Below are 27,500 nucleotides of genomic sequence, written 5' to 3'. Positions count from 1 at the left end.
AAAAAAATTTTTTTGTTTTTTTAGAAAAATGGAATAATTTTTTTTTTTTTTTTTTGACACCGTTTACTGCAGACTGAGTTACGTCTTCTTCTGATTCCCCATCTATTGTTTATCTAGAACAGAGTTTACCAAATTTCGATTCGCACGCTTAATTTAGCCTGCTAAATGCCAGGGAAAAAAAACAAAAAAACAAATTGAAATTCATTAATCTGAAAAATCTGAAAAATCTAGATTTTTTTTTTTTTTACAATTTTCTTAGCAATTTGTTCAAGCTGGGGATGGGTCATCCTACCAAATGCCAAACATTCACCTGCAAACTTAGAAATTCCAACTGAGAGATCTTGTTACGATTCTGACTGTCCCTTTAAGTGCAATCGTTTGAATCTCTCTTGCACTTGGTTCATCAGGTATATTTCCCAGGTAGTTTTTGTAGTTGTTCCTATAATAACTGGGATGATATAGAGCTTCCTAAGATTCCAATTTCTTTTCATGTCATAGATAAAACCGTGGTATTTTGTTATATTTTCCCTCTCAGCTCTGTTTAACCCACCATCATTGGGGGACACTAACTTCTACTAAGGTTGCTTCTTTCTCATTCTTGTCACATGCCATTATATCAGATTTTATGACTCCGTTCTCTAGATATGTAGCTGTAGGGATTGCATATTTATAGTGGATGGAGTATGACTTATTACCGACTTTTCTTTTTTGTCTGCACCAAAATATGCTCAATATAACTGCATTCTAACTATTTAAAGAGTATCTGTGTATTTGTTTTTAATATCAGAAAAAATGGTTAATCAGAAAAACAGGCGACTCTAATCTGAAGCAAACAGTGTCTGCTAAAAAAGAAAAATTTGCATTCATATGAAAATTAGCATGGATATCTGGCGTTGGCCGGGTCCACGTGAAGGATATTGAGCAGTTTTTCATTATTATATGTCAACTTCATCGTTACCCCCTCCCCACACACACAACAATTTAAAAGATAAAAACACGAAAATGTAATCGCTCCCAAAAAGAAGAAGTGCGTGACAACCTCCCCACCAGTTATTTCGCAGAAGGAATATAAAGATAAGAAGCTATTCTTTGGATATTGAACACTTTTTGTTGCCCGTGCACTGGAAAAAAAATCCCCCCCCCCCCACACACACACACAAAAAAAAAAATGAATAAATCAAAACAACTTTTCTTTCAATCAAAATAACAGGGAGTGGCTATGCGACCAAAGAAAAAAAAAAAAATGAGCCACGGTGTCTGGGCTCAAATGTGAAATGTGAAAGAGAGGTAGAAGGTAAAAACATACAGACAAATGCTAGTGTCTATACAGACACGAGTGCTAATGATAATTATGACGGTGCAAAAAGCATTTTAAACATAGTTTTAGTTTGATACGCGTGCATGACTTGCAAAGAAAGTGACGCAAAAAAGAGCCTTGCAAGAACCAAGTGCAAAAGAGATCTATGGTATTATTACCATACATTAACAGGGGTACTAATCGTTTGAATCTCTCTTGCACTTGGTTCATCAGGTATATTTCCCAGGTAGTTTTTGTAGTTGTTCCTATAATAACTGGAATGATATAGAGCTTCCTAAAATTCAAATTTCTTTTCATGTCATAGTTGCAACTGAAATAGAAAGAAATACTGGTAAAAGAAGACATTGTCTTCTTATAAAAATGAGGACGTGTAACGCGACTTTGTTATGAATTCATGAGGTTTTATATATCCAATATATATGTGTGTTTTCCCGAAACTCAGGTTACAAAGAAAGACAGTGCATTTTGTAAAGTCTGTATTAATGTTCAATGCTCCTTTTGGCTACCTAACGGGAGCTGAGGAGTGAGGCGTGTGTTCTGTCTCTAGTCGCCGTGGAAGTAAGGACGTTTCCTTCACTCGAATGTCCCACGTAAACCGTTCTCGCTTTTCATTGGCTGGAACCTCTGATAACGTATAAGAAGAAAGGAAGGAAAAGAGAAAAGAGTAGGGAGAAAGAAAGAACTAAGGTGAGAATACAGCCTAGTCTCGTAGTAGTAGCAGCTCGATACAGATCCAGACAATTGCACTTAAGGGAACAGTGAGGATAATAAAAAAAAACTCTCGGTTAGTTACAATAAAAAACAAGGCAATATTGGCAGCTGGTTTGGCTGCCCCATACCCAGCAGTACAATCTTCAAAGAAAGAAAATGAAAAAAAAAAAAACACCAACACACATTGGTCTCTTTTATATAAAAAAATGAAAAACAATCAATAAATATTTCATAAAGTAGTATATTTTTTATAATATTAAAAACAAATTCAAAACAATAACATTTTTATTATTTTACGCAAAAAATAATTAATAAAATGTTATAATTATGAAACATAAGGATATTAAACCTTATGTCTAGAATCCTTATTCCAATTGTGATCAAAATCCATTACATAATTTTAATTCTAGAAAATGCCAAATTTAATGCTTCAGAGGTATATAAAATAAACTGAACTTAAAGAAATCTTGCTTTACTAGCATGACCCGTGGAAATTCTATAGAGAACTCATTCAAATGTAATATATTGATGTTGGCATTCTGCAGATGTTCAACATAAATGGCGACGCTCTGCTATTATTGTACCTATTTACTATGCCTCCCCACGGGACAGAGTTAGACACCAGGGTCGTTTTTTAACGTGGAGAAAGGGTACAAAAATAAAAAAATTGTCTCAGTCGTGAAGGACTGATCCTCCACCGAAAGAGAACAAGAGATGGAAGTACAGCATCTAAAGAACTGATACTACACTTTGATCTTGACCAAATATTGTAGCTCTTGTGTTAAAACTGTAAAAGTATTTATCTAAGCTAGCAGGGACGCCTAGTATAAGCCGGTCATAAAGTATGCTTAAATATGATATTTTAATTCTTGCAGATTTCGTATATATTATTATAGATTTAATGTTCTATCGATTTTTATATATTATAAAGTTGCGATTTAAAAAATAAAAATATATATCCATATGACTTGAGTGCATCAGTTTGAATCGAAACTGAAACCACAACTTATGAAAAAAAAAAAATATATATATATATATATTTATATATGTATATACATATACTTTGAACAATGTCAAAACAGTGCTAATTCATGTCAAAACAGTGCTAATTCACTGCCTGCATAGCAGCAGCTGTATAGCGCAATGGTTAGAAGCGCCAACTGTTGTTTGAGCAATCAGGTTTCGATCCTGGCTAGAGGTAGTTGCTTGTCTAGCCACACTGATGAGCTGTGAAACAGCGAAACAGTACTGTATGTGGATGATTATATATATATATATATATATATATATATATAACTATAGTCGAAACTGAAACCGAAACTAAAACTTATGAAGAATTCTTGATAAAATTATTTATAAAAAAATAGATGACTTGAGTGCCATGAGCTATAATCGAAGCTTATGAAGAATAACTAAAACTTATGAAGATGGAAGTCCATAACAATTAAACGACAGTCACTCGGATAACACACAAAATAAAACACACACACACACAATCCTATTTATACATAGATTAGTGTCAGTGAATCAGAAAAATAGATGACTTAAAGTCTGCATAATCAGTGTCAGATAAAAAAATTATACAATTTTTATAAAAAAAATGAAAAAATATCCATAAATATTTCATAAAGTAGTATATTTTTTATAATATTAAAAACAAATTAAAAACAATGAAACAATAACATTTTTATTATTTTATGCAAAAAATAATCAAGTATTATTTATTTTTGTAAAATATTTTTTTTTTTAAATAAAATCGTGTACAAAACTTTTGCATGTTTTCTTTTGTGCAAATTTGGAAAATTTATTTATTTATGAAAATTATACCAAAGATAGAAATAAATTATGCACAAGGTCATTCAGAACTGTAGGAGAGGGGTCTATGGTCATCCTTGTAACCATATTTTATGACTGTCTAAGCTATGATGTTGTTGTTGTTGTTGTTGTTGTTGTTGTTGTTGTTGCTGCTGCTGCTGCTGCTGTTGCTGCTGCTGCTGCTGTTGTTGTTGTTGTTGTTGTTGTTTTTTTTTTTTTTTTTTTTTTTTTTTTTTTCGTGGCAACGCCAAGTAACTTGAACACATGTTTGTAAAATAGAATATTAACATTGGAATGTACCAGGAATGTTAATTTGATAGACTGGAATTTAGAATTTAGAAACAAGTCAAGAATTTGAGTATTGATAAGTGATAGATAAACAAGAATATGTGACAGACATCACGTGATGGTCATGAGTGATATGTGTTTATTGCATCATTAGAAGGGAGATGTATTGGCTGGTTAAGCCATAAATAGTGATTGGTATATCAACTTGAGAGAGAGCTTGAAAGTTATTCTGAAAGCGTCACGCTTAAGGATATTATTAGCTCCAACTATAAACACTTGATCATCAAGGCAACTTACTAGATTGTGTTACTTGATCACTGTAACCAAGACCACTCAGCTAATTCAAACAAATATACCCCTTTCGTGGAACATATCAGAAATAAATGTTTTTGTTTTTTTTTAATTTATATATTAATATGATAGCTCGTGTGTTCTTTTTTGTGTCATACTTACATTCAGGTCGTTTTATTGTTATGTTTTTCTATTTCTTGTCATAAATAATTTTATCAAGAATTCTTCATAAGTTTTGGTTTTGGTTTCTATTATAGCTGATGGCACTTAAGTCATCTATATTTTTTATAAATAATTTTAGCAAGAATTCTTCATAAATTTTGGTTTCGGTTTCAATTATGGCTGAAGGAACTCAAGTTATATATATATATATATATATATATATATATATATATATATATATATATATATATATATGTTGTTTGTTTTGATTTTAGCGATATGTTTTGAATGAATTCAATTATTTACGAAAGTGCATTTTTACCTAAATGCGAGTTGGGAATAATTTTCCCTTTAACCAATTTGGTACACCCACATGGGGAGCAGTATATTTTTTTCATAAGTTTTTATTTTAGTCTCGATTCAAGCTAATGCACCCAAGTCATATGGATATATATTTTTTATTTTTTAAATCGCAACTTTATAATATATAAAAATCGATAGAACATTAACTCTATAATAATATACACGAAATCTGCAAAAATTAAAATATCATATTTAAGCGTACTTTACTAAGTGTTTGAGCTAGCTTTGATAAATACTTTTGCAATTTTAACAAAAGAGCTACAATAATATCAAAGTGTCTCCATTTACACTGAACATCTACAGAATGACAACATCAATATATGACATAGGAATGTGTCCCCTGTGGAATTTCCACAGGTCCCACTAGTTAAATATTATCAAAACAAGATAATTCCTTCTTTTTTTTTTTCATTTCATTAGCTGCGTAATGGATGTGTAATAGGAGTCTTAATGACAGACTTAGATCTAATGACCTCAGAGGAAAACTAAATTTGAACAGTATAGGGAGATGTGTGCAGAAGGGTAGGCTTCAATGGTTATGACTAGGAATAAATAAAGACCTGGTCAGAGATAGGTTAGTTTGGAAGTCAGTTTCTAAAAGACATCCAACACATGCCAGCATTTAAAATGGACATCATACAAGTGAAGAAGAAGAAGAAGAAGAAGAAGAATCTTTACATTAAGAGGAAAGATATATGGTAAGTAAGCAACCACGGAATATTCACAAAATTATAGAAAGTGACTTTTACCCAATTAAAGCTGACAATCACCTTGACACACCAGTTCTTGCCAGATCACCAAAGTTAAGCAACAATGAACCTAGCCAGTACCAGACGGGTGACCATTTGGGAATTCTAGGCGCTATATGTACTGTGCTGAGCCATAGAAATTTCCAGGTTGGTATCTGGGGGCGTGTTTAGCTCACTGGGGAAGATGCACCCCCGAATTAAGACGAAAAGCAACAAAAAACTACCGTCTTTACTTGTCTTCCTGAGATTACAATGGCTTTACAATTTGGAGAGCTGAGGTCGCTGACGTTATTAAAACAGCAGTGCCACTGCATGTGTGGCTGACAGAACAAGAGCAATTTACCCTGTCGGGTTAAATGAAGGGATTTTTTGTTTACAAAAGAGTTACTGCCCATCGAAGCCTAAAGGCCACTCAAGGATAAGGGTTAATGTATGTATCAGATGGATAGTGAGGATTGGAGATGATGATTGAAGTCGTGCAGAATTTTATTCTTTAAGAGGACAGCTCAACAAGAATTTGCTTACATTCGACTTGAAAACGATTATGTTGCAGTCAGCTGGGAATCAACCCCACATTATTGTATTCCAGAGAATGGTAGTTCTAGAAAAAAAAAACCTCTGCTCATGGATGTTTCATTCTAAATTCAATGCAAATTCCGAAATTTGACAGAAAGATGCCAAAGTTCAACGCGATGCAACTGAGGAAGGTTGGGGAATTATGTACATCGACTGAAATGTTGTTAGGATATATCTAATATGAGAACAGTAGTCCGAATAATTCAAATAATACAAATTAGATTCCATTTGTTTTCGTCTCGGTCTGTGAGGGAGGAATTCTTTTAGACTGAGGCAATTTTTATTTTTGTCACAATCCAGAATAGCCCTTTGTGAAGATGTGGATTAAAAATATAAAAACCGACCTTGTGTCTAACTCTGCCCTCGTCGACAGGCAAGTAAATGCGAACTATTTAAGTGCGGCCTGTAGATGAGTAGAAAGATGGATGTTGGGTTTACTTTCAACAGCCTCGTAACTCTCACTTTCTCCATTTTGTCCTTTAGTCCTCACATTCCATGAGCAATGTTTCTGACAAAGGGGGAAGAATTGCTGTTTTCTGGTTCAGAATCTATCCATCTAACACTTACAGTTGGCTAGTTTTTGACTTTGAAGTAGAATTTACTTTTTTTTTTTTTTTTTAGTTCTTTACATGATGTGTCTGGCTTTATGCCTTGTCTGGAGTGATTTCCATTAATAAAAAAAAAAAAAAGAAATGAAAGAGTCAATAACCTTAATTGTGACAGCAGCTGGGAGCACTTTGCAGATTAAATTTACTCAGTGGGTAACCTCATATGTTTAATGGATGAGGTATTAGCGTGACTGGACGAAAAAGAGATTTGTGGAACACTGTTTATTCATGGCGATGATCCCATCATCATCCTAAGGCTAGGGAAGTTACCAGCAAAAAGCACACAAAGAAAGGCAATTTGAAAATTATATATTTTTCTTTTATTTGCCTTCAGTTGGTTGCTGCGATGATGATTTGTTTAGCGATCAGCTAATGAGAGCATGTCTCCATGCTTGGTTTGTCTCAATCTACGACAATCACTCATTGTATATGGTCTTATAAGAACAGTTTGCGTCTTTGTTCTTTTGTTTTCAGAAAATTTTGTTTTCCCATCTCACCTTCCGAAACATGCTGCACTTACATACAAGCTAAATTCTCATACATATACTGTAAATTCCTTAGATGTTTGTCTACATCCGGGATATTATATAGAAACGTCATGTTACATAAGAGTGCGTGCTATGCTAGTGAATATTACGAACCGGATTTCTTGTTCATGTCTTCTCAGACTCGACCAGCACCTGACGTCAACTGCCAGAATATGGGGTTTTGCTTTGGGATTAGAAGTTAGGGTTAAGGGATAGAATTTAGGACTTACACCGGCATCTGTAATATTTTATCTAGGCTGGTTAAATTCATTGTCACATACTCCATTGTTATGACTGATTTAAATTAAAGAACTTAATTTTTTTTTTCTTCCAATTTATTAAAAGTTGTCTGCTTTGCTCCATATTGTCTAAGTGTGCCTGTTATCGCTTTCTGATTGGCTGACCAGCAACTTGACCACTTCAGACATTTTTCAGAAATCTGGTTCATAATATGCGCTAGTATGGATTCCTATTTTGTTAAATGCACCAACACCTAATAGTGAGGCCCTGTCGGTGGGGCATCAGAATACACCAACTGCCCCCCTGCAGAGGGTAAAAGTCCCTCAATGGGGGTCCTGGATATGACCTTAAACTATATCCAGTGGTGAGGTCCCAGCTTGTGGGCTTTGGGGAGTGTGGAGCCACCCTTTAATTACCATTGCTCCCAGGTCCACTCTGACCCGGAGTGATAGTACCTGTTAGGGTCCCAACTATGGGTTAAATAGAAACCGACGTGAAAACAACAAATATATTCTATTAGAAAAATTTTTCTTCAAAATCTTCAGATTCGGCATTAAATAACCCGAAAAAGGTTGATATGCCGTAAAACAAAAACAACCAACCAACCAACCAACCTAACAGTGAATACTGAGTCATCACCCAGTTCTCTTTCACTCGACTATGACACAATGACGGGTTTATGATTAGATGAATTTACAATGTGAAATCTGACCAAATCTGTCACATCAGGTCAGAAGATTTGCTGAAAATGTTACACTTACCAAGCGTGGAGATTATCCTAAGGATCAATCGATTGTGCTGGTATGGTCACATGAAACATTCCATCGTACTGGATAAATCGTTACAGAAGCATGGATGTCCTAAATTGCAAGTGATTAGATAAGACCACACAGAGTAGCGTTCTGGATATGACCTTAAACTATATCCGATGGTGAGGTCCCAGCTTGCAGGCTTTGGCGAGTTTGGAGCCACCTTTTAATTGCTATTGCTCCCAGGTACTACCACTCCCGGAGTGGTAGTACCTGTTAGGGTCCCAACTATGGGTTAAATAGAAAATGACTTGAAAAAAAAAAACAAATATATTCTATTAAAAAATTTTTCTTCAAAATTATTGGATTCGGCATTAAGTAATCTGAAAAGGGTTGATAATCCGTAAAACAAAAACAACCAACCAACTACACAGAGTAGAATTTCGAGACAGCTGGCTCACACTTGACCCCTAAACAAGAGAAAAGCGACGTTAAATGCATAAAAGAAGAATCCTTTTCTACTGTCATCTAGGTTTTATTATTTTGACTAGCAAGGGGTACCCGGCGTTGCCCGGGTATTTGGAGGTGTGTGTGGAAACTCCGGAGGTAGGTGGGGGGGGGTTAAAAAAAAAAAGTAAGTATGAGGATCGAACCCGAACCCTTGAGGCAAAGTTGTAAATTAAAGTGTGAAAAAAAAAAAAAAACGTGCGACGTTAACCATTGCTCCACTGTGAGATGCTAACGGAGAGACGTTTGAATTTATTTACTTAGATTTGGCAGGTGCTCGTTTTAATGAGTTAATGAGGTCAAGTTTTACTGCGGGGATAGTATTTCATTTACTGCGGAATGCTTTTTTTTTTTTTTTTTTTTTTCCCAAGATGTTATAGGAAAAAGACTAACCCACATGCGGCGAGCGACAAATGTTGAATATTTATCTTGCCGAAATCGAGCAAATTAAATAGACAGGTGAGCTTCGTTGTTAACTCTGAGATATTACGATTTATATGTGATATAAAAAGTTTTAAAAAGTTGTTAAGCGACCGACCGCTTCTCTGAAAAAAGCCTTTTGTAGACATACAGAAAAAGCGAACACACATACAAACATACATACATTTTTGCTTTTATATTTATGGATTAATCGGACAATTATTCTCATCGATTCGGTCGCTGCAACCTGCAGCCTTCTTTGGGTGTTCTATACGTGTTTCCTTTTTCTCTACTAAGGAAAAGAGGAGTTAACTCTGCATTGCAAGAATTCAAACCGTGGGTTAGAGGGTGGGTCCATCTATATAATTATAAAACACAAATGACCTTGTAACGATGTATGTAACCCATTTTCCGGTTTATGACATCCGGTTGCGCATGCGCGCATTACCTGCGCACTGAAATATTAACGTTATTATTTCGAAATTATTATTTAACATGGGAAGAGTGGGGTTTAAAATAACTTAAACGTAATACAGAAATGAATGATGTAAAAAAAAAAAAAGAAAAAAGAAAAGCAGATATATCAAAATTTGAATTTAACTATAATAAGTATTATGGTATCTGTTCAGTGCACATTTATCTATAAGTATGGCCAACCACTTATAATTCAGTAACTGCAAATTTTTTTTTTTTTCAAAAATGATCAATTATAATAAACAGAAAGACTCATAGAAATCTATCTATATTCTTTTTTCATTTTAATATATTTTCATAGAAATGTTTCTGTTATGTCAAAAAGACAAAACTATTTTCTTTACGTCTCAAGTGTCAAGCCCATACATGAATTCCATAGCTAATATAACATACTGACCCAACGGGTCACGGGTAGTCTAGTATGTGTATATATATATATATATATATATATATATATATATATATATATATATATATATATATATTTATGTGGCGATTCAGAAGTATAGGCGACTCTAAGTACAATGGTTCTGGTGTTGGGTGAAAAACTAGCCTCAATGTGAAATAAAAATGTTCCAAACTGAACTTCTCGCTATAGTTTAAAATAAATATGTAAAATATATTTTTAAAGCAATAAAAATGTATTCACAAAAGTTTCAAATATTTCCTTTCATGTAAATTTACTTATTTATTTTATACTAAAACAGGAAGTCCGGTTTGGTAATCGGAACATTTTTACATTGAGGCTAGCTTTTACAGTGACACCGGTACGATCGCACTTAAGGTCGCCTATGCTCCTGAATTGCCATATTTCCTCATATCTAAATGGAAAACTAAAAATCAAGTTACTTAAATTAAATAAAATATGAATTCGTTTTCTTTTTCTCTCATTCATTTAACATTACTTTTCGAGGATCAGACATTTTCTGATATTATGCAAGCTAACTCCCTGGTTCTCATTATCCAGTGAGTCAACTGTCTCCAAATTTCAATCTGTGTGGCCTTGCTTCTAAGTTTTCCTTAGCCCATCAACCTTCCTGCTGTTTAAGATATTTATGCTTCTGCAATAGTTAATCCAGTAACATAATTGATTCATCCTTAGGATAACCTCTATGCTTGGCAAGTGTGATGCTTTCAACAAATCCTCAGATCTAATATGTTGGGTTTGGTCAGATTTCACATTGCAGATTCATCTAATTATGAATCTGTTATTGCACTACAGGCGGATAAGAGAGGGCTGAGACAGAAAAAAATTGAAATATTGTTAGGAAAAAGGAATCCACTACTTAGCATTTGCATTAGAGAGTAAGTAACTACAATGAATATACTTATGTATTGTGTATATTAGCAAAGAATATTAAAAATTATGCTTTTAACAAAAATATTTTTTACTCCTTTTTTTCCATTTATATATATATATATATATATATATATATATATATATATATATATATATATATATATATATGAGCAAACAGTTAATAAAACTTGTTAAAAAAACACTTGGAAAAAGGGTTAAAAACATATTTAATCTGAAAAGGAAACACTTGATAAGTGGATAGTCCTTAATCCGCGGCGTTTTGAAAAAATACTTTCCTTCTCATTAGAGGGTAGGAATTAGCAAAATGCAGGATCGGATTTTGCATGCAAAAGTATTTGATGAAACAACAAGTAAATCAAAGATCTTATTTGATAACAAAAAAATGAAGCAGAGGTAATATGGTGAAGAAAAAGGTGATTACACGTGAATGGATAGTCTGGTGAAAGATAAATAATCCAATGACGCTAAAATCCAAAAACATAGCCTCAAGAAAGTTAATTGAATTTCCATTTGCACAAGTAAGATCCAAGGAAATCCCGTGATTGGAAGATGGTCCAAAATAATCCAAAGGCCGAAATCCATGGAATAATTCACAAATATGTACAAGGGAAAAGGGGAAAAATTCCAATAATATTAATAAAAGAAAAATAAGATATGCTTTTCACACTGCTGCCGAGACATAAATATAAAGAAAGATCAGGGAAGAAGAAGGGGGAAAAAATTAAATGGTGATAGAATTAAATATAAAATAGAAAAACAAATGTCAAAATGACCCAGACAGGAAAAGTTAAAAGGCACAAAAAAATATATAGGGCAGAATAATATAGGTCAACTGAAATGTACAGGTTATTACTTAAGAAAATGTCAGCAAGAGTTGTTAAAAGGCACTAAAGGGAAAATAAATTAATTAATTAATAAATCGAAAATAAATAATGAACAATAAATAAATAAAAAATAAAATATAAAATAAAAAAATAAAAATTATATAAGGGGAGAGGATGGCTGGTATCTGCAAATTCAGGAAAGAGCAAGAAAGTAAGTAAATGCATATAGTAAAATATAAGTAAATATACATACAAGATATGAAAGTGTGGGTAGATTGATATATTAGATAGATAGGAATATTAAAGACTAAAACAGAAATTGCAGATAAAAAACCAGCCAAGCAAAGAAGAAATAAAGAATTAGAATAAGGGATTATTAAATTATAAAGCATTAAGAAGTATGTAGAAAAAGCGATAAAGTTAAAGAAAAAATTATATATCTATCTAAAAGGTAAAAGTAATAACTATGTAATTTCAAAATTGCTATAATTAAATTTGGACTTATGTTTACAGAAAGAGATCAGTTCATTTTTAGAATTTATTATATTGTTACTTTGAGAGGAAGTAATTATAGTTATAGCTTCGGTTGTGCAGAGGCGACATGACTTACAGCCTAGAGTATAAGACTTAACTTTTTTATGATGGTCCATTTTATTGAGAAGGTGGTATTATTAAAGTTAAGTTTTTTAATTAAAGTGGTTAGAGAAGTTCCTTGGTTATTATTAGAATTATGGTTGTTAAAAGAAGAAATGTGGTTTGATATTCTTTTCTTAATTAATGTTAAAGTAGCGCCGATATATGTATGTACTTTATTAAAAGCTCGAGGTCTGGTATTAATATTAATTTGCTGATTTGTATTAGTTAAATGGTTTGAATTTTGTTCATAGTGTTCAACAAATGGTGGGGCAATAATTGTATGAGGACTATTTTGGAGAGGATAATGAGTGTTGTTAGTGTGTTTTTTATTTTATTTTATATATATATATATATATATATATATATATATATATATATATATATATATATATATATTTGCATTTTTGGATTTTACCGTCATTGGATATTTCACCTTTCTCTTCACCATATTCCCTTTTCTTCACTTTTTGTTATCAAGTAAGATCTTTGACTTACTTTCAGTTTCATCAAATACTTTTGCATGCAAAATCCGATCCCGCATTTTGCTAATTCCTACCCTCTGATGAGAAGGAAAGTATTTCTTCAAAACTCTGCGGATTAAAGACTATCCACTTATTTAGTGTTTCCTTTTCAAATTAAATATGCTTTTAACTCTTTTTCAAAGTGTTTTTAACATGTTTTTTAAACTATTTGCTCTTATATATATATTTATATATATATATATATATATATATATATATATATATATATATATATATATATATAGTAATTTATAAAATATATATGGCGATTAAGCTACACTGAATATTCTGCGTTTCATCCACTATAGGATTCGTCAGGCTTATGCGCGAATTTTGTGGTGGCTTCTTGTTTTTATATATGTTGAGGATTTCTAGTTAGCCAATCAGCTTTCTAGTATCCACCGCGCCCCCTCCTATCAGCCAATGGGCATGCATTTTATCGAACAAAGGATCTGTTTTAGAACTAGGTTAGTGGTTTAAGGTAGATCTTTTCCTTCCTTTTTTTTTATATATATATATAAATATACCTATGTGTACACACATACATGCACATATATATACACACATATATATATATATGTGTGTGTGTGATCGTTTATGTATATTCATGTTTATTTAATTTATTTATTTGTTTGTTTTCTATTGTTATTGTTAGTTTTAAAGCTATTTTGTATCGCTATCCTGGAATAAGTTTTATTTTGTGAACACAGTTGTTTGCTATTTCTCGTCTACAGTTTAATAGATTTTGAGGTTCTTTAAAGTACAAGATAGCAAATTTTTCATGGAGGCATAATTTACATGGGTTGTCTAAATGTCTGCACGTGGTAGCTTATCTCATTATTTTCCATTCGACTACCGGCGAATGTCTGCTTTCTTTGAGTTCCCAGTATTTATTCGCTAGTGTTGTTTTTATACGGTGTTTTTTATTTTTGAATGTACTTTTGTGGTCATAGTATCGGGTTTCGAAATCTAAGGAAGTCATGCCTATGTAATATTTCTTATTATTCGGGTTTTCTTTCGCAAATATTGTTGCTTGATAAACTACACTTTTTGTTAGACAGTGTAGCTTAATCGCCATATATATTTTATAAATTACTAACTAGCTCTACCTACGTATTGAGCACTTTTGAAGTAAATACTTAAAGTTTATGCATAAATCTATATTTTCGTATATTAAATTTATGTAAGTAAATGAAGTAGTTATATATATATATATATATATATATATATATATATATATATATATATATATATATACATATATTTAAATTTTGAATTTTAGGTTATTTCAGGTAAACGAGATTTGAGCGATATCTTATAATATTTCTATATGATTCCTTTTCCGGTTAAAAAAACAGATGAGTATCGGCTGAAGAGAGCTGGTTATCTAAAATGGTCCTCTATTATTAGGTTTGAAACCGACAATACCAATGACTTGTCTCATCTGAACTTTCTGTAAATAAAAAATATAAATAATACACTCTTATTTTCAGAATTTTTTCTTATAATAGAGCAATCTGCTGGAATCCTTTTTTCAATATATATATATATATATATATCTATATATATAAATTCGTATTCCTGTTTGTTTGTTTGTTTGTTTGATCACAATTTGATTAATATATACAAAGGTCAATTACTTTATTATTTCATTCATTCCTATATATAGTATGATTCATGATAAATATACGATTAAAAGGTGACTTCATTTGCATATTACATTAAGGAAAATCGATTTTATTAAATAGCAGTTAGGTATTGTTTATAGTAAGAGAATTGTTTTAAGTATTCTATTTAAGTTTGTTATTTAAATTTAATTGATAACATATTTAATTTAATTTATTTTTACTGACATTGATTTTTTTTATAAACTGATTTGCGTCGTTTCCCCTGGGCGCCAACTCTTTTTTTTTTTAAGTCTTTTTCGACGGATAATCAAACTAAAAATAATTCACACAAAGTTTCAAGCATTATTTTTGGAATTAGTTTAAATAAAATAATTTCCAATGTGATTTCGCAATTAACATTGTGATCCAGTTGATTTTCTTTTAAAATAAACAAACAATCCAATTCAACCATGATTCTTTATTTAAAATAAAAACAAAAAAAAACTTTCATTTGCATTTTTTTACTAATTTTTTTTTTCACATTTTTTGACATTGTAACTGCTAATTTTTTTTCTTTTAATAACACATTAAGTCATAACTCATCATTTTTATAACATAAAAATGTGTATTTCGGTTATTACAAATTCTACTTTGGTATTTTTGAAACTGAATTATTTATAGTTTGTTTTCGGTGCAACAGACCATAGAACAGACTGAAGCAGCATTAAAGAAATTCACTTAAACTGGTATATAGTCATACAAAGGTGCTCAATATCCAGAGAATAGCTTTTCTTCGTATCCCTTCTTCCAAAATATCTGGTGAAGAGTTTGTCACATACTTCTTTTTGGGGGTGATTACATTTTCATGTTTTCATCCGTTCTTTTATTTTTGAAATTTTTGTTGGGGTAACGATGGAGTTGACATATAATAATGAAAAACTGCTCAATATTCTTAGTATAGCAGGTGTGTCCAAACAGAACTTCATGTCCACCCTGACAACGCTGGTTATCCATGCTAGTATATATATATATATATATATATATATATATATATATATATATATATATATATATATATATATATAATGAATGACAAAAGTCTATATTCCAAAGATCAGGATGTTGACCATCTTATAATTTATTCCTTTAATTCTGTTGACATTTACAATTCTTGACAGTATCTATTTCGTAGCACAAAATCAAGCAAAATTAATATTTGGAATATAGACTTTTGTCACTCATTCACTTTATTGCTCTGTAATTACATTGAGCTTCTTAAATAAGGATTGGTATGTATTATAAGGAAATATGTATATTTCCACAGAAATACATACATATATATATATATATATATATATATATATATATATTGCAAAAATGATAATTAATAAAAACCTGAATCAAACGGTAATAATATATATATATATATATATATATATATATATATATATATATATATATATATATATATTTTTTTTTTTTTTGAACGCTAGCACAAACGGATCTAGAAATCGTGGTAGGAAAATTATTTGGTTCACACACCCCTTTAATATTATGTTGAAAACAAAACTTGGTACAAAATTTTTACAACTTATTAACAAGCATTTCCCACCAAATAATATATTACATAAAATATTTAATAAAAATACATTAAAATTAAGTTATAGCTGTAGTGATAACTTAGAAAGGATTATAAAAAAGCATAATAGAAGAATTTTAAAGACGACTAATAGAGAAAGTGAAAATACTTGTGCAAACACTGCGGTGAATAAATGTAACTGTAAAAAGCCTGAGGAATGCCCAATAAAAAATGAATGTCTGACCTCATCAGTGGTATACCAAGCTAGGATATTCCCGGTAGAGAACCCAAGGGACGAAAGATTCTACATAGGGAGTACCCAAATGACTTTTAAAAATAGATTCTATGGACATACATGCTCAATGAGTATTCAAACATATGAAAAGGACACTTCCTTATCGTTATATTACTGGAAATTAGTTAGAGAAAATAAAACACCTAGTATATTGCCACTCATTGATCTCACTATGTCCATTATGCTTATCAGAAAAACTTGAGATAACTAGGTTTAAAGATAGAGAAAAATTATTAAATATTAAACAAGAAACTGCTATATCCTGCAAACATTTCAGAACACACGCACTTAAAGAACTCTAAATTAGTAGACCAGAACAACTATAAGTACAACTAACCCCCATCAAATAACCCCCCCCAAAGAGGATAAGTGAGGTCGCAACTATGATCATACCCGTATGGATTACGTAAGTCGCTTAATATTCTACTTCATCAAACAGTTATAATATTACTAACCTAAATAAGTACCTGTATGAAGGTATATTTGAACCAAACGAGTAATAGATTGTTTTGGGTGAACCTCGTAATAATGTATGCATATGGGTATTTTTGGGTGTATGCATGTATGGATATATGATCTTTATATACCTGGGTAGGAAAATTAATTTAAAAAAAAAAAGGATAAATGAATAAATAGATTAAAAAAAAAAGGATAAATGAATAAATAGATAAAATAGATGAATAGATGAAAGAAATAAATGAATAAATAGGTGAAAGAAAGTAAGGAATGAAGGGTGAATGAAAGAAAAGGGGATAAAGAAATTAGGGTGAATAAATAAAGATTAAGGTAAGTACTACAATATATAAGCTTGTATACTCAGTTTGTATAACCTAAATACTCTGATTTCTGTCATATGTTATTATATATTATTATTGTATCGTTATACATCTTATGTATATCTGCCTAACCATCGAAAGAGTGCTTGCTTAATATGAATATAGGCCTATGAACTTCATGCTGAATTCAATATAAATTTTTACGTAGTATAAATTTTTACGGAAATAAACCTACAACTTAGGAAAATGTAACAAGCGGGTGGGGCCATGAAATATAACTATGCGTGTGGAGTTTGATAGGAAAGGGGAATTTATATAGTAAATGTATTCATGTCTGTTTCTACTTTAGATGTATCATTTGGTGGCAGGGTACATGTATATATATATGTCTATATTTGTGTGAGTATGTATGTATAAGTGTATTTTATGTATGCATGTATGTTTGTATATATATATATATATATATATATATATATATATATATATATATGTATCTATATATCAGTGTGTATGTTACTATATGGATGTATTTGTATGTGTATATGTATGTATATGCATATATATTTCTGAACTATTAGAATAGGCTGTCTCGTATATGATTGTTGTAACAATATAGATTACAAGAATGTATGGATTTCCGAATGTTGTTTATATGTATGTTATATGTATGTATCTGTGTGTATGTGTATGTGTATATATATGTATATATATATATATATATATATATGTGTATATATATGTATGTATGTGTGTATATATATATATATATATATATATATATATACACCCGTCTGGAGTGTAGGAGCATACTATTTCATATATGAAGGGGTTACCTCGCTACTGAAGTAAAGAAAAATGCCATTATTTGTCTCTATATGTCTGTATGTGTGTGTGTATATATGTGCGGGTGTAGCAAAGTGTAGGCGTTTATAAGTATATTGATATATTAATATATATATGCACATGTGGGGTTTAGATAAATTTCGTGTTTTATGTTTATTCATATTTTGTTTGTTTATTTGTTTTTATTTTGTTTTTTTATTTATTTTTATTTATTTTTTGTTTTGGTTTATTTACCTTATTGTAATTTTTAACTTTATTCATGCGTAATTTAGAGTTATTGCCTAGTTTCAGTACGTGTGTTTTGAGTAAAATAAAAGCGAACAGCATAGATTCGCTTTTGAATATATGTATTAACGTGAGTGTGTGTTTGTGTGTGGCGGTGTGTGTGTTGTGTGTGTGTTGTATGTATGTGTGTGGATGGATGTAGATTGAAAGGCACCGGTCAGTACGTAGTGACCATGGCTAATGTTCTTAATGTACATACTCCAAGACAAAAAAACTAAATTCTCACGTACCTTATGCCATAAAAACCAAAAGATAGGTTGGATTGGGGGGAAAGGGAAATGAAAAAGATGTTTACTATCTTCAAAGACCTCACTTGTCCTCTAACCGTTTTTATGACTCCCACCCAGGTTGCATTCTGACTTGATAAACGAAATAGGAAAATGTATTTGGTTGGAATATCACTTTCGACGATAATTCTTGGCCTGAAGACGTAATCCCCCAACATGGGTGATTACAGGAACATGTATGCACATATGTAGCCATTAATGTTTGTATAAATAAAATTTATATATATATATATATATATATATATATATATATATATATATATATATATATATATGGGGAGGGTAGCCCAAAGGAGAAGTAAAGAAATTCTTTAAAAGGAGACTTATCAGGATAATACAAAGCTCAACAAGCTGTTTTGGAGCTTATAAAAAGTGAAAAAAAAAAATGAAAAAAAATATAAAATGGCAATATAAAAATATATACTAATGCATATAAATTTAATCATTGATTCAAAAGGGAGATTACATAAATTATATATATATATATATATATATATATATATATATATATATATATATATATATATATATATAAATCCGAATTCCGAATTTCTTAATGATCGGTTAATTAGTTTAAAACTGAAATATATGCATATACCTAACTTTATCCAGATGGTTGTATATATCAAAATCCAGATACCAAAATTTTTAATGATCTGGTAATTAGTTTAGAAGTGAAACATATACACACCTAACTTTATGGAAATAGAGATTATTGTTCAATTAGTGAATGTTTCAAAATAGGTTTGTTTGTTTGTTTGTTTTTTGTTTGTTTGTTTTGGGGGTTGTTTTTTTTTTTTTTTAAGACTGAGTGAGTTGATAATTAGACTATTAAAATCAATAGGGATTAAACAGAGGTTGAGGTTGAAACACAATATCTGTGTCAGGTTGATCTTTTAACCTTTATAATATTATTTATATTATTTAGACTTGATTAAAAAAAAAAAAAAAGAGGATGAGGAGTATTTGTAAGATTCAATCTCTACATTTATCTGACGAAAACACTATTCCAAACTTATACATGACAAAAGAAGAGTCTATCAGGCATATATAACGTTTTCAATACCAAATAAAGAAAAAATGGCCGACATGAGAGCGGCATCTGAAGAGTCTCGATGATCGCTCATGATTAGAAAATTAAAATATTGGTAGAAACTCACCCAATAACATTTATTTGGCAGGTTTCTACCGGTATTTGTTTAGGTTTCTATTTTCTTGTTTTCACGTGACACTCGACAGTACTTGTTTTTCAAACAGAATAAATGCTTTAAAATAAGTTTAAAAAATAACCTCAAAACTTATCCAGTTAGGTAGAAGAGTAACTATTCTTGCCTTTGATAACATTTATTTGTTATATACTTGGATTTTTTTTACCACGTTTTTGTTTTGTTGCCTATAGTAAAACATGCACAGAAGTTCTTTATGTGTGTTAGGTGTTTGTATGTGCTTTGTCTGACGCTGTGTGATACTATTGACGTTCGTCTCCCCCCCCCTCCCCAAAAAGTGTTAAGAATTTTTTTTTAAAAAAAAGAAAAAACTATAACAAAAACAAAAAAAAATTAAATAGAAAATAAATTGATCATCAGAACAAAGGTTAGAGCGAGCTTAATGGAAAGACAATGGAAAGGAATTTGTTCACTGAGGTACACAAAAGGAAGCTGAAATAGGATTGCTAATCAAGGTGTGGCAGCGATTGGAGCAAAGCATTGGATAATAGAGATCAATGTATTTAGAATTAGTTTATGGACAATTTTAGAGGTTTCGCAACAGTTTACAACAATAGCACAGTGATGTCAAAGTCGCACAGTGAAATAACAGTCAAAATATATAAAGTATAGGAACAGGAGACATTTGGATTTTGTGTAGTTCCATAGTTTAGAGTGTAGAAAGTGGAGTTTGTCTTCTTTTTTTTTTTTGCAGTCTCATAACTCTTGCTTCCCTTGTTTTATTCTTTAGTCCTCACATTCCATGAGCGATGTTTCTGATAAAGTGGGAAGAATTGCTGTTTCTGGGTTGGAATCTATCCATGAAACACTTATCATTGGCTAATTTTTTACCTTCAACTAGTATTTTATTTTTTATTTTTTAGCTTCTTACATCAGGTGGCTTCGTGCCTTGTCTGGAGCGATTTCTATTATAAAAAAATAAAAATTTCCAGGAAATATCTCTAAGATTTCCGGTGTTATCTCCCTTTGAATTTTAAGCGTGCTTTCTTAAATGTATCCACAAAATGCTTAACCTGTCTGTTTGATTGAAAATGGCATGATGATATTATTCTGCTTGCACAAATCTGAAAACTTCACTGAAGAGAAACGAGTATGATTGTCAGAAACTATGATGTCTGAGACTCTAAAAGTGTGTTGTAATTTTAAAATCATTTTCTCAAATGTGATACAGCTTATCAGAAAATATTTTTTTATGACATTTACTGTCGACATTTACGTAGTATTAAAAAACATCTTTCATCAATGGGTCCTGCAAAGTCAATGTGAAGACTTAACTAGAAGAAACCAAAATAAGCCCCAAAGGTTTTGCTTTTCTCTCATCTTTTTATTGGTAATTAACATTTTTACTGCTAATTAATATTTTTACTGCTAATTAATACTTTTATTGCTAATTAATATTTTTGTTGCTAATTAATATTTTTACTGCTAATTAATTTTTTTGTTGCTAATTAATTTTTTTGTTGCTAATTAATATTTTTTATTGCTAATTAATATTTTTGTTGCTAATTAATATTTTTATTGCTGATTAATTTTTGTTGCTAATTAATTGCTTGTTGCTAATTAATATTTTTTGTTGCTAATTAATTTTTGTTGCTACTTAATAGTTTTGTTGCTAAGTAATAGTTTTGCTGCTAATTAATTTTTCTAGTGCTAATTATTTTTTGTTGCTATTTAATATTTTTGTTGCTAATTAATATTTTGTACAACATTTTCATAATAAGTAGACAACAAATCTGCTGTGTTGCTCACCTTAGACATTTTTATTGAAAAAAAAACCCCAAACTTTTATCCTTCAATATTTTTATCTAAAACAACACCACAAGAAATAACAAATATTGGCATATTTTAACAACAAAGAAAGACACGAATCGCCAATAAAAACTATGCTGAAATGAATAACCTTAACAGCAGGGATAAACTCTTGTTGAGCTGAAGAACACTTTATTTTATTTTGTTTTTTGTAAGTTTATTTTTTAAAATAAACTATTGAGCAATCAATCATTTAAAATTAAACTTATATTGTTTGTCTGGTTCTCCCCTGCCATCATACGCTTATTCATAATATAACATTGTTCAGATCTTCTAATTGCTTGCCCTCGTTTGTTATTATTATTTATTATGATTTATTATTGTATTATATTATATCTTATTTAGATTTAATTTATATTTTAGGATTCAATGACGTGTTTAGAGGAAGAGCATCCATGATGGGACCTTTGCTTATAGCGCTGTCTCTCCTGTTAATGTTTTTCTCGACAAGACAGTTCCTCATTGCAAGGAAGCAGACCAGAAGGGCACAAGCACAAATACGAGTGAGTAAATGCACATCAAATATACATCATCGTTATCATCATCGTTATCATCATCATTATCATCATCGTTATCATCATCGCTTCTTTTTTTATTAACATGCAGGTCGGTAGGTGACAGTAGTTCGATGGTTAACAACACGGATTGAAAACTTCAGTGTCTCAGGTTCGAATCCAGTTCATTCAACGAAAATCATTTTGGTTGTTGACAACCTTCATGCGGTCGTTCCCATAAGTAAATGTCTTTATAGAATGACTAGAAAAAATACAAGGGAAACCAGTGCTAAAAATAGGATATTTGGATTCATATGGTATGATGACGATGAACATGCAGGTTGGAGTGCATCATCCCCACATGCATGGCATATCTTAATACACATCTTGAAGAAAATTTAGGGCAGTGGTTCCCAACCAGTGTGCCATGGCATACCGGCATGCCGTAAAGAGATAATAGAACTCATTTAATTTAATTCTGCTTAATAAAGACATTTAATTTCTTACTCATGGTTCAAAATCGTTGAAATTCTGGAATCTAACGTTTCGCAATTTATTAATTGGCAAGCTTTATTTTATGGTTTATATTAATGATGGTACTGTTAACTATACGGCATAATCACGTTTGACACACCGGTTCCCGTCAGATCACCCCAGTTAAGCAATAGTGAGCCTGGCCAGTACTAGATGAGTGACCATTTGTGACTTCCAGGTGCTGTATGTATGTGCTCTCCGCTTATCTCGGCATTGTTTCCAGTCGTCTTGGACTTCTCGTTGCCACTGGACTCACGCAGTACCGATACAGGAAAGGTGTGGCTGGGGATTGCACAACCCTTGCTTCACAATTACATGCGCAGCTGCCCTTTACATGGGGTATCCTTTGTTTTTCAAGACTGAATGGAGGCATCGACATTGACATCGACTGTTAACTGAAATATCAGAATTTTTTCAACATAGCGAGAATTGGCACCAGAGCTAAATAATTTGAACCCAATTTCAATATCAAAATGATATTGAATACAGGATATGCTGATTTATGTAAATAAAAGTTCTCCTTATATAATTTTTGTTTTTTATTATTTTATTGCAAAAAGGATTTATGAGTAGAAAATATTTATTTTAGGTGTGTCACAAAAAATAAAAAAAATGCTGCCATGCATAATAGGTTGGAAACCACTGCTCTGGCACAGTTCCACGTCAAATCATGCAGGACTTGAACCTACATCCGCAGATTTTATTGTTACATCACAAACAAACATCATTAAAAACTAAAAAATCCTAAAAATTTGAGCGTGTGACTCCATATTGGTACACATGTGAAAAATTTTCCAAATCTTATAAAATCACATCGAATACTTTGTTTCTGAGCAAATTTGATGCCATTTTTGGATTCCTCAGGTCCCAAAAAATATACCTGAGTGAATTTTCAGGACCACATCATGTTCCAAACTGAAAATATTTAAAAGTAATTAATAGAGGCACCTGGACTCATTAAAATGAATCTAAACAACTATCAGGCAAATATACCCATTAAACCAAGTGCAAGAGAGATTCAAACAATTGCACTTAAAGAGACGGTTAGAATCTTAAAAAGATCTCTTGGTTGGAATATATGAGATAGTGGGTGAATGTCTGGTATTCAGTAGACTGTCTTGTCTCCAGCTTGAACAAACTTATGAGAAAATTAAAAAGGAAAAGACAATATTCAAGAAAATGTAATCATCAAAATGTCGTCTTGGTAAGATCATGCGTGATTTACACAAAATGGAAAATACTCTAAATCAGAAACCACTTGGAGTTACATTAAATTTTTCAGGATTTCTCAGTTTTTATGATGCTTATCTGTGGTGCAAGTTACAAAAAGTTCTGAGGATATGGGGTTTCGAACTCTGTATAATTTGACATCAAATTATCCTCTATCATGAGAATCGACTGCAGAGAACTCTTCTTTGTCTTTGTTATAGCCGGAAAAATGGTGCGATCATTCTACCACTTCAGTAGATATCTCACTGCTGATGCAATTCTCTACCTGTATAAGAGCTAACTATGTCCAAGGACGGAGTACTGTTGCCACATCTGAGCAGGAGCTGCTAGAAACAGCTTACCCTGCGTTGACAGAGTTCAAAAGAGACTTTGTAGCCTAGTGGGGGATGCCCTTTTATCTTCCTTGCAACCTCTTTCCCACAGAAGAATCGTTGCAAACCTGTCTCTGCTTTATCATTATTTTCATGGCAAGCGCTCGTCTGAGCTCCAGTTTATGGTTCCCCCAGCCTGGCTTGACTTTCACAGAAAAACACTCATCTAGCTGAAACCCCTAGCAATAATTTCCCCCATTCTTTATCTGTGCCTAAACCTAAACATAGATTCTATGAACAAAGCTTCTTTCTAAGAACTGAATGCCTGCGGAACTTTGTTCTGTTTTCTTGCTTTCCAGCTGACTATAATATAGTCATCTTCACGTCAAATGTAAACAATTTCTTGAAGAGCCGTTTCCTTAAGTAATCCAATTTACTAAATTTACACTACTAATGATTACTACGATATTTTCCCATTAACTACTATACACTCATTAACTTTTATCCTCGAGTAGCCACCGGGCCTTGATAAGTGGTGCCTCCTTTGTAAAAAGCTACATGTTCACCAGAGAAGAGACCAAAATTTACTTGTTCTTACTGAATTTTCTTAATTAAAAATTGGTCAATGTACGAATAGGTCTTGAAAAAATTCTCTTAGCTTTCTACATTGTTGTTATGTCTGGATTAGTTGCTTCATCACTACAAACTGCCCGAAACTCTGTTGAACATGATGCAATTTCCATTGAGAAAATTCAACACCTGCTCGTAGTGTGTTTTGTCCTTGACCTCTATCGCCTCACTCACTGGACCTATTTCTTCTCACTGCCAGATAGTGCTGACACTTAATACAACAGTCGAAATTTATTAAGAAAATTAAATAAGAAGAAATTAATTTTTAGTCTCTCTCCTTGTGAACAAATATCTTTTCTCAATAAAACCTTTAAAATCGCCAACAAGTCTCCTTGTATTTCCATACATGATTTATTTGCCTGAGTTGACATAATCTTTACTTACTGGCATAGGGCCCCAATATACAACACGAGGACAAGTTGTTCCAGCACAGCTTTGCACATGCATGGGCTGCACCAAAGTATAAACTATTTTTTAAGAAAGGCTGAAACGTCCTGTGCAGTTTTAGGAGATCCATCCACCCAGGTCGCTGCTTCCCATCTTTTGGGTGAAGTAATTTTTATTGTTTACTATCTGAGGCGCCCCTACTACTTTCTAAGCAACTCGTAATAAGCCTGAGCGCTCCTTCATCAAGGGTGCTGGCTTGATTTTTCCCACCTTCCTGGCCGTGTGCCACACTTCCTGCAGTGGAGAAGGAAGTAAATAACAGCTGTGCAGTTATTTAGATGATCCTTGCAGATTATATCTTTTTTTTTTTTTTTTTTTTTTTTTTTTTTTACATAGGCATCACCACATTATCAAGGCCCAGAGGCCACTCAAGGATAAGGGTTAAAGAGTGTAAACCTTTATGCTATGCCATACCCTATCAAAGGCTTTAGATATGTCAAATCTATCAAATATCTAAATGTGAAATTATCATTTCCTACACTGATGATTGCATAAGCATGAAACACTAGTGTCTGTAGGTGTAAAGAGTAGTTATTAATATTTATCTTATTTCTATATGCTTAATTTTCCTCGATTCCTGTGTTAATTTCTGATAGCCTGGAGGTAGAATACCGACCTACAAAATCAAGAGTGACTTTGTGACTGTGTTCAAATCTCTTGACAGGCAGTAATTTGCATAAACACGAAACAATAATGTTTGTAAGTATTGAATTATTTGTTAATATTTTTTTTAGAGAAAATTTTTTTTTTTAATATTGTCATTATAAAGCCTCTTTAAGAAAATAAAGTTGAGCCCATTTTTTAGAGAATTAAGTAAAGGCAGTCAAAACCTAAACGTAAACGCAATATTCTGACTTCCAGTTGTTGAAAAACTCTCTAGTTGACATTTATGGGTTCTTAATGTCCCTTAATTCAAAACTTTACTTTTGACAAACCAATTTTCATTTGCTATTGTTGTACTATGTTATTGGCAATATAATAACTAGGGCTACGACAACAGCATACTCTTTTCATTGTTTTGCCTCTCCAGTGTGTATCTGCTGATATCTTATACGCTTTTATATAGAGTGATGTGGTTCTTGATTGATTAACTGTGTCTAACTGTCGGATATATACTCGAGAGCCAAAACAATGAAAAGAATATTCTGTTATCATAGTCCTAATAATAACATACTTTGATACAGTTTTTTTTTTTTTTTTAAATTACTTAGTTCAGTCCAGATGTCTGGTAATATGAAACATTCTTTTATGGAAATCGCTCGAGACAAGGCATGAAGCTTATGAGAACAAAATATGATTATCACACAGACAGGAGATGCCTATTGTCCTTATCTTGAAAAGATCAAAGCTATATGTTATATATTAGAGGCCCGCTAACTAAATTTATAGTGTTTTCATGAAACTGAAGATATCAATGGACGATTGAAGTAATGTAAAATGTTATTTGTAGTGTGATATATGCATTGATTTGCATACCAATGAGGCTTCGCCTCTAAAAAAGACTGTATAAAAAGATTAAAGTCAAGAGAGCAGGAGTTGAGTTCTGGGAACTGAATTGAACAAGTCGGATTTTACAATATTGTCCGAACGCTGACAAAAATCCTTTTTTAATTACTAACTATTCCAGCATGAAATATAAAGTCGATTCACCTGAGACAAAAGTGGGATATTGAAAATTGAAATCATTGACAAATAGAAATATTAAACAATTCCCGTCAAACTTTGAAAATTGAAAGTCTTGAGAAATAGAAATATTAAACGATTCGCATCAAACTTTGAGAATTGAAAGCATCAAGAAATGGAAAGATTAAATGATTCATGCCAAACTTTGAAAAATTGAAAGCGTCAAAAAGTGGAGGTATTTAATGATTCACGTCGAACTTTGAAAATTGAAAGTATCGAGAAATGGAAAGATTTAAGGATCCTTGTCAGCGTTTGAATGATATTGTAAATGAAAGATAAGGAATAAAAGGTATATATAACTTTATTATTATCATCAGAACAATTGTATTTTGTATAATTCTGCCCCTTTTCCTCTTCTGGTGAG

At 31.7% G+C, this 27,500-nt stretch overlaps 1 protein-coding gene across 1 annotated transcript in view; it reads left to right on the top strand.

Annotated features, from left to right (window-relative positions):
* LOC145268299 (uncharacterized) overlaps positions 1-27,500 on the top strand; it is a 149,694-nt gene that overhangs the window by 79,733 nt on the left and 42,461 nt on the right. The window contains exon 3 of the mRNA XM_080123723.1: positions 22,171-22,310. Within this exon, the coding sequence (XP_079979849.1) occupies positions 22,171-22,310 (140 nt within the window). The remainder of the gene's footprint in view (positions 1-22,170; positions 22,311-27,500) is intronic.

Source organism: Euprymna scolopes, chromosome 43 (assembly GCF_053919585.1).
Source record: "Euprymna scolopes isolate OS-2025 chromosome 43, ASM5391958v1, whole genome shotgun sequence".
NCBI lineage: Eukaryota > Metazoa > Mollusca > Cephalopoda > Sepiida > Sepiolidae > Euprymna > Euprymna scolopes.
The sequence above is the reverse complement of the archived record's forward strand: the minus strand, read 5'-3'. Positions and strand labels throughout refer to the sequence as shown.